Consider the following 10,091-nt stretch of genomic DNA (forward strand, 5'->3'; position numbering starts at 1 on the left):
AAAATATAATTTCAGTATATTACCATTATTTTAATGAAATTTATCAAATGTTACGATGTTTTAAAAAAAATTGTCGAAAAATTCCTAGATCTCGAAATTAAAAATTTTCTGTAGAAACTGATCTTAAAATTGCCAAAATGTTGATAAGTCTCCAAATTTAGAACCGTTTAATAAAAGAATTCACATCCCCAAAGCGAAAAGTTGTTTAAGAGCTCTTTATTAGAAAAAATGAATTTCGAAATGTTTATGTTTCACTTCTTGCTTAGAAACTCGAGTATCCCATCATTTATATTAAAAACAAATTAAAACCCACGAACCCATGCAAAAGATAACCATATGTCAGTGAATCGCCAAAAAATATTCCTCCAAAATGCTAATTCACACTCAAAATGGCAGTCGTAATAACAGACAGAAATTTCAGATGATTAAAATTAAACAATTGGGCTTCTGCTGATTTTGGCCAAAATTAAGGACTTTTAAGGACCAAAAATCAATTCCAAAAAATCTAAGGACTCTTAAGGACCGTACGAACCCTGATATACTTTTGGACTTGAAAGAATGTTCCCAGCATTTTATTTATCAACAATAAATTAACATTTTATCGGTTTCCTGTTATAATTTACTTTACAGAAAAGATTACAATGACCTGTAATGGTGTATCTGCTGCTATATAATCTTTGAAAAAGTATTTTAACATATTAAAGTTGTTGAATTTTAAAACACAATTCCCTCTACACTTAAAGTATTCAGAACATTTTTAGCCATTTTATGGTTTTCTGCCAGTTATTACTTTTTTGGCAGACCCTAGTTTAAATCACACTAGTTTTAACTGCATTGGCAAAAATTTCATAACAAATAATAACAGATCTCATAATTGGATAAAAGTAGTCATGTCACTCAGAGAGTTTACATAGTAGACTGTACAAAGTAAGCGTTACATATCTGCTATTATTCAAACAAAAAAAATTAAATATTCAATTATAATAATCTAAATCAGTACTTAGCACTTTACAGTCCTTTTGTATTTAGACTACCGATATTTTTACATCCTTTCCATCACTGGCTTGTCGTTGAAGTCAGAGAGTCTGGAGCTAATTTCAATTCTTGCAGAGAAATGAGAAAATTTCATTATGGAAGGACTAACAATAACTAACATGAAATTATTTAGTTTACTTAAAGAAAAAATAATTTAATGAATTTGAAAATGTTACATTTCTTAGTTTTGCTACTGGAGAAAACAGCCTATTTATCCATAGCACTCTCAAAATATATTTGAGCTTTTTTCAATAATAATATAATTTATAAAGATGATACACAATATTACAAAATTTCTATTAATGTAACATTTCTAAGCATTTTTCTATAAATAAAAACTATTCAATGGGAAAACAATGGAGAGTTTTATTTAAGATTTGCTTACAAATATGGAAATATGACATTGTAATACTTTTGTAAAGAAGCATTTCAGTTAGAAAGTACCCTAAAACTGAATAATTAAAAACGAATGTGTGAATGGCAGCATTTCCACAATTATTCTAATGCTTTTGATGACACAATTACCAAAATTTAAATTCCAGTTATTCATGCAATTATAAAAAAAGAGTATAAAATTTATAACTATACTTTTTTATACTACTTCTGATATGTTGAACAACAGTAATCCAGATGCCATGGCAATTTTAAGTGACCCTAAAATGATTAATGCAATTTGATGCTCATTGTAACATCTTGCATCTTATAAAAAATATATATAACAAAAGTAGATTAAATTTATTTTCACCAGCAAAGAACTTTATAATGAGCATCAACTATATACATTTTACTATTTCTTCCTCAAGCACATAGATATAACAGAGTAAAGACAGATTTCCGACAGCTTTACATTTTAAAACTTACTTTATTTCTTCACATGAACATTCACAGAACTTTTATTAATGTCTATTTTAAAACATAAATGTTTTACACAAACATGTATTAAAAACGGCATTTCTCAAAAGCATAATCTTATTTTGTATTATTACTTTAGCTGCAAACTACTTACAGAAGTTAATCTAATTTAACATATTACCCAATAATTGATTCAAATATCATACTTACGTATATATTTTCTTCATTTACAAATTTTACATCTCAAATATTTTAGAAGGAAAATATATATACTGCATATAACTTTTAAGAAGAAGCAATGAAGATTGAAATGCCAGATTAAATAAGACATCTGAATATTTTCATACAGAATTTTGTATTTTTAGAGTGATTCTGTAGGGTCGAAAATAGTCTGTAAAAAGTTTTGTTATTCAGATAATAACTATGTAGTATTAAATGATTTAACTTCAGAAACTGAATCTGACGTGGAAGCAGATACTTGCGATGGCTTCTTTTTCTTGTTTCTCTTCTTACGTTTTTTGCCTTTAGAGGTCTTGTCACTTTCCACTTTTTGTTGCTTGTCTTTAGAAGTCTTGTCATTTTCCACTTTTTGTTGCTTGTCTTCAGAGGTCTTGTCATTTTCCACTTTTTGTTGCTTGTCTTCAGAGGTCTTGTCATTTTCTGCTTTTTGGTGCTTGGCTTCACAAGTCTTATCATTTTCTGCTTTTTTATGCTCCTCTTCCAATTTTTGTGATAATGTGACCTTAGAGGATTCTTTCAAATGTTCACGAAATTTTACACAGTTGGATTTTCGATGACCCACATCTTTACAATGGAAACAGGCGGGATCCCTCCCTTTGATTGTTACCAGTCCTGTAAAGTCTGAGATTTTGATAAAATGGGGAATGAGGTCCTTCGTTTCAAAAGTGTTTAGTTGCAAAGCAAAATATCGAGAATCGCATTTAACTCTCCATTTATTCTGTTTTTGTGCTTCAATAAATAAGACTTTGCCATGCCGCTCTAAAATGCTAATTATATCATCATTCGGTATTTCGTTCGGAAGCCAGTGCACATATCCTCTAACTTCAGAACTGCTCATAGGATAAATCCAACATGTCCTTCCATTCACTCTAGTCCGACCTAGTCGGATCAGAGTTTCCCGAACTTTTTCAGTTTTACATACAATTTCCCACTGATTTGGGAATGATAATCTACCTATAGATATAACGTTCTTTTCGCCAATATGCTGATTTATTAATTGTTCTATATCACTTATTTGAATTTCTTTGCAAAATTTCGCAAACTGAATTCTGACTGATTTCGAACATTGAAGACCATCAGCCATAAATCCCTGCACCGTTATGTGAGGTACATCCATTCCCTTTCACGAGTATGAAGCAACTGAACAATGAAACAGAACTTACACGCTCAAAAAAATCAAGATTCTTCCCAACACTCAAACAAGTTATTTAAGAATCCTTTGACAACACTGTTGTTACCGCTGTTCGTTGCCAAATGAAATTGCAGTTTTGAAAATACCTGATAGCAGGCTCGCTCTGGTGCGCCATCTTGTGGCTGATAAGTGGAAAGGTAAAGAACAGTAGTCCGTCTGGGATAATGTTAAGCACATTGTGTTAGTAAATAATTTATTATTTGTTGTTGATTGTTGAGTCATCAAAGAAAGTAACGACCACACATTTTCTTCTGTATCGCAACTTAATTCATAAGCAAGCAGGAATCTTGAATTATATTCCCACTGTATTTCAGGTTCGAAAGGTAGTGTTATATATGTAACTGTAACTGTATCTATTATTATCTTTAACCATAACTGTAGAATAGTAGATGGGGGCGCTGCGATCACCGAGGCAAGCGGCTGGACGTTCGCAGCGCTCCGTAAAAAAGTGAAAAAAATTCCTTTCCCCTTGGTGATTGTCAATTAAATTACTTTGAAATACTGATTTTTCTACAATACCTACACGTTTTCAAAAGTTTTTCAGTTGCGATGTTGATGAGAATGAAACAGCGGACAATGTGAGGAAGTACTACGAAAGGCTGGAATTTTAAGATAAAGTACCCTTCTTTCATCTAAACTCAATCAAATTTCTATAAATATGTGCCTTTAAATCAATAAATTTTAACTTTTAATCAGTTTTTTAATCAGTTTTTTAAGCTTAATAAGTTTTTTTTTTTTTTTTTTTTTTTTTTTTTTTTTTTTTTTTAAATTGCTCATTGCCTGTGGCTTCCTTTGTTAAACAATTCCGAACAGACGCCAACGTTATCAGTTCACGTCTGTCGTCACTTACAAAGCCCCCTTATCTTGCTTTGAGGAATCTCGTGAGAGGGAAAATAGGGGACTCACGGCATCGCGCTATTTCCTCTCGGATCCTCTGGATTCTTTTTTTTTTTTTTTCTTAGATCGCTTAAATATTTTTTGCTTTTAAATAATATTATACCTCACCGATTTTTTCTCATACTGTTCCTTGCTATCTGTTAAATGTCCATATGTAACGGATGGATTATTCGTCACTGCCTTAAATAAATTCTTAGAACTATGAGCTTATATAAACAACAGTGTCCCTCATTGTGTCTCTAGCATTAATTAAATAGTAATAAATTATGATAGTAAAATAATAAATCTTGTAATAAATTATGATATATAAATTAATAAATACTATGTTTAATTTGTGTTTTTAATACATATACTCAGTAATTTACATACGCACACACACACACACACACACATATATATATATGTGTGTGTGTGTGTGTACGGTTGTGGTCTTGCATTGTATATGGTTCTATCTTGTTTGTCTGCTGCTGTTTTTTGAAAACTGTATGAAAATGTTGGGAACGAAAATAGCACAAGTTACTTTAGTTAAATTAATATATACTTTGTATGATGACTTTTGTTGATATCTCAGGATGCAATACATATTACTTTGCATATACTCAGCATACATATTACTTTGTATTTCATGCTAAATACCTTGATACGAAGCAATTTAACACCGTCAATATTTTTTCTCCCCCAATAACACATCTATTCATCATTACCAAACACACTCACCACACACACACACACACACACACTTGTGAGACACTATTTATTGTAAATGAAGACAAATTTTCCTCCTTTTAACTACACTCATGGACACAATCGTATTTTAGGATATTTTCTACTTCTTTTCCTTTTCTTTCTATAGGCCCATTTTTTTTCCTCTCTATTATTTTTGGGCCATTTATTTTAAATTTTATTTTGTCCCATCTTTTCTTCCTGGCCTTTTGAACTCGTGCAAGATGTACGAAGTTCCCTTTTTACTCTCCTCAAATACGAAATTGCCCCCTTTCTATATACCTTTCCTTCGATGCTATGCTTGATTTTTCGCCCATCGGTGCAGAAAGATTTAGCGGGTGCAAAACAAGACACCTGTCTACTTTGTCTGTCTGTCTGTCTGTCAGAATAGTAGATGAGTAATGTAGAATAAATGATGTTTGTGTACATCTTGTAATCATCACTGAGCACGTACCCAACACATATAAAATACAACACATGGCGCAGCCTGTCGTTAATTAAAAAAGAAAATCTTTTTTGAAGAACCATGCAGCCTCGGTAAAGATGTTCTAAACAAAAACATCATGGGAAGTTGTTTACTGTGAAATCGAAACTTATATCGCTGGTAAGTGAGTTGTTTATTTTTATTGGAAGTGGCTAAAAATACGTATATATAAACTATTTAAAGTCCTAAATTAAATATGGATGGATTAAAGCCACCAAGTAATCTAAGTTTCGAAGGAAATTTAAGCGAAAATTGGAAGAAATGGAAACAAAAATTCCAAATTTATATGTTAGCGTCTGGTGGTATTACTAAATCACCTGAAATTAAAGTAGCTATTTTATTGCATATAATTGGTGAAGAAGCACTTGAAAAATTTAATACTTTTAATTTAAGTGAAGAAGATAAGAAGAATGTGACAAAGTAATTGAAGCTTTCGAAAATTTTTACATACCGAAAGCAAACGAAAGTGTTGATAGACATATATTTTTCTGTCGAACACAACATGTAGGTGAATCGTTTGATGATTTTTTAACCGATTTAAAGAAATTAAGTAGCAACTGTGGATTTGCAGAATTAAAAGATAGTTTAATAAGGGATAGAATAGTAAGTGGAATTCTAAATAAAAATCTCAAAGATAGATTATTAAGGGAAGATCAGTTAACATTGGAGAAATGTATTAAAATGTGTAAAGCTTCTGAATTAGCAGAACTTCAGCTGAAAACTTTAACTGAAGAAAATAAAATAGAAGCTATCAAACGTAATAAATTTCGACCTTCAGAGGAAAAAAGTCAGCCTTGTAAGAAAGACTTTCATGTAAAACAAAAGCAACAAAGTACTAAATCTTCTTCAAACTATCAAGGAAATAAGTACAATAATCCAAAACCATGTAGAAAATGTGGAACTTTTCATAAGTTATACAACTGTCCTGCTTATAATAAGATTTGCTTGTACTGTAAAAAGAAAAATCACTTTTCTAAAATGTGCACTTATAAAAATGTTAATGTTGTACAGAATAATTTAGAGCATGAGTTACATAATAATGGTAATGAATATATTTTAGGGTCAGTAGAAGATATAAATCCATTTTCTAAAAATAAAACCGAATGGTTTGAAAAACTAAAAGTAAACATATCTAAATATTTATTTGTTAAGTTGGATACTGGAGCTCAGTGTAATGTGCTACCATTGCCTAAATTTAAACAATTAAATTTAAGAGAGAAATGTTTGACTAAATCAAAAGTCACTTTAAATAATTACAATGGTACTACAATTGATGTAGTTGGAAAATGTAAATTATTATGTGAAACATCGAAAGGGAACAAGGATGAAATAGAATTTCAAGTCGTAGCATGTGATAAAACTGTTCCAGCTATTTTAGGTTTACCTACATTGCAAAAATTAAACCTAATACAAAGGATTTGTACAGTAACTCCTGATTCTAATGAAAAGTTACCAGAATCTTTAAAAGGATATCAAGATTTGTTTAAAAGAACTGGGAATTTAACTGGATATACATATCATATTAAATTAAAACCAGGAGCTGTTGGTAAAATAGAACCCTGTAGGAAAATTCCACTTAGCTTATTAAATCCATTAAAAAAGGAATTAGCAAGAATGGAAAAAGATGGTATTATAAAGAAAGTTAACCAACCAACAGAATTCGTGAATTCATTAGTGGTAGTAAGGAAAAAGGATGGAAATTTAAGAGTGTGTTTAGATCCTCAGAACCTTAACCAAAATATACTGAGAGAACATTATCACATACCAACCTTTGAAGAAATTTCATCTCAAATGACAAATGCAAAGGTCTTTAGTATTTTAGATGCAAACAAAGCATTTTGGCAAATTAAACTGTCAGATTCAAGTTGTGAATTTACTACATTTAACACTCCGTTTGGTAGATATTGTTTTTTGAGGTTGCCATATGGACGAGTTCATCACCAGAAGTTTTCCACAGAAGTTTTTCTGAAATTTTTAGTGATTTAGAAGGAGTTCAAATGTATATATATGACTTATTAGTTTGGGGTAAAGATAAAAAAGAACATGATTCAAGATTAAAGAAGTTGTTGGACAGAGCCAGAGAAAAGAATGTTAAATTTAATTTAAATAAATGTAAATTTGGGCTGAATGAAGTGAAATATATAGGACATATATTTTCTAAAGATGGTTTAAAACCAGATGAAGACAAAATTAAGGCTATTCTAGATATAAAACCACCAAAAAATGTGAAAGAATTAGAAACTTTCCTAGGAATGATTACATATGTTTCTAGATTTATACCTAATGTATCAGAATTGACATCATGTTTAAGAGATTTGTTAAAAAAACAAGTTATCTGGAACTGGAATGCAACACATGAAAAAGCATTTAGAAGACTAAAAGATGTCTTGGTAAATAAACCAGTTTTACAGTATTATGATATAAACATGCCAGTAGTTTTATCTGTAGATGCATCTCAAGAAGGACTAGGAGCAGTCTTACTGCAGAATAATTTACCAGTGGCATATGCATCTAAGGCATTAACAGATACACAGAAGAATTATGCTCAAATTGAAAAGGAAACTTTAGCTATTGTATTTGCGTGTGAGAAATTTCACCGGTATAAATTTGGAAAAAATATTACTGTGGAAAGTGATCATAAACCACTGGAATCAATTTTTAAAAAGCCATTAAATAAATGCCCTGTAAGACTACAAAGAATGCGTATAAGATTACAGCCATATCAGTTTGAGATAAAATATAAACCAGGAAAAGAACTTTTTATAGCGGATGCATTATCAAAATCATTCACTGTTAAAGGATCTGATTTCTTTGAAGGAGAAATAGAAACTCATGTTGGATTAGTTGTAGAATGTATACCAATGTCTAATGGTAAAATGGAAGTTTTTCAACTGGAAACGGAAAAAGATGAAGAACTAAAAGTTTTAAGAAAATTAATTAAAACTGGATGGCCAGATGAAAAATGTATGATTCCAGAACTGGCAAAACCATATTTTAACTTCAGAGAAGAACTATCAGAAGCAAATGGATTAATATTTAAAAATTCCTGTGTTGTTGTACCAAGAAGTTTACGAAAAGATATGTTAAGCAGAATTCATTATGGTCATTTATGAGTAGTAAGCAAGAGATCTTGCAAGATCAAAGCAAGAGAAATATTATATTGGCCAGGAATGTCCAAAGAAATTGAAGATTTGGTACTGAATTGTCAAACATGTTTAAGTTTACAAAAAGCTAATACTAAAGAACCAATGATATCTAAAGAAATACCTAATGGTCCATGGGAAGTATTGGGAACAGACCTCTTTTACTTTCAAGGAAGGGATTATCTAATAGTTATAGTTTATTTTAGCAAATATGTTGAAATTGGACATTTGGAAGATTTGTCAAGTGTAGCAGTGATAAAGCAATTGAAATCAATTTTTGCAAGACATGGTATTCCGAAAAAAGTATATTCGGATAATGGTCCACAATATAATTGCAGGAAATATAAATATTTTGCAAGAAGATGGAATTTTGAAACCAGAACTTCAAGTCCAAAATACCCACAGTCTAATGGAATGGTTGAAACACATATTCAAACTGTCAAGCGAATGTTAGAAAAAGCTGCAGTTGACAACAAGGATCCATATTTAGTTTTACTGGAATATCGTAACTCTCCTATTTCAGATGAAATTAAGTCACCTTCTGAATTGATGTTTGGAAGAAAAGTAAATGGATTGATGCCTGTAAAAGAGACTTTTGTCCAAGCTAAACGATATGAAGACTATAAACAACATATACTGAAGAGACAAACCTTACAAAAAAGTTATTATGATAGGAATACAAGACCATTAAAACGACTGAAAACAGGAGATCATGTTTACATAAAAGAGAAAGGGAAAAAACTAAATGAAAGAGGGAAAATTATAGAAGAAGCAGAAAGACCACGTTCATATAGGATTATAAGAACAGATGGAAGAATTGTAGAAAGGAACAGAAGAGACCTTCTTAAAGGAACTAATCAGGAAGAGTTTGCAATACAAAACAATTATGAGAATGAAGTTATAGATGAACCCGAGATACATGAAAATAGTAGGAGCACTACAAATTTAGATGTGCCTGTAAGTCCTTCAAAATCTAACAGAAGTGTTGTGTCACCAAATAGTGAAAGAGGTATAGTATCATCAAATTTTTCAAATGGACATAACTACGACACTCGATCTGGTAGGACTGTTAAGAAACCTTATTATTTAAAAGAATATGTTTAATTTTACTACTATTATTATTTTTTATAAAAAAGGGAGATGTTATATATGTAACTGTATCTATTATTATCTTTAACCATAACTGTAATATAGAATAGTAGATGAGTAATGTAGAATAAACGATGTTTGTGTACATCTTGTAATCATCACTGAGCACGTACCCAACACATATAAAATACAACACAGGTAGTGATGTTGTAAAGACGAAAACAGTGGATTCTTGCGAATTGAAAAGGAAGTTTGAGGTTATCTAAAAATATATTCTAAACATTTCGGAAAAATTGGTTGCATCTTTTCTCGTAAGAAACATTTTCTTTATATGTTCAAATTTCTTTTCTCATGTGTATGTTACATTATTAATGTGCTTAAAAGCGTCATCTATTTATTATCATTTTATATCTTAAGTTGCTCTTGAATGGCAACA

General features: G+C 30.7%; 1 protein-coding gene across 1 annotated transcript; it reads right to left on the bottom strand.

Moving 5' to 3' along the window:
- Nucleotides 1–1,381: 1,381 nt before the first annotated feature.
- LOC118202292 (uncharacterized) lies at nt 1,382–3,410 on the bottom strand. The gene has a single exon (XM_085825316.1). The coding sequence runs from the start codon at nt 3,242–3,244 to the stop codon at nt 2,309–2,311; it is 936 nt and encodes a 311-aa protein (XP_085681442.1). The 5' UTR covers nt 3,245–3,410; the 3' UTR covers nt 1,382–2,308.
- Nucleotides 3,411–10,091: the final 6,681 nt, after the last annotated feature.

Source organism: Stegodyphus dumicola, chromosome 10 (genome assembly GCF_044657685.1).
Source record: "Stegodyphus dumicola isolate Sdum_Otavi_A_Nest chromosome 10, ASM4465768v1".
Lineage (NCBI taxonomy): Eukaryota > Metazoa > Arthropoda > Arachnida > Araneae > Eresidae > Stegodyphus > Stegodyphus dumicola.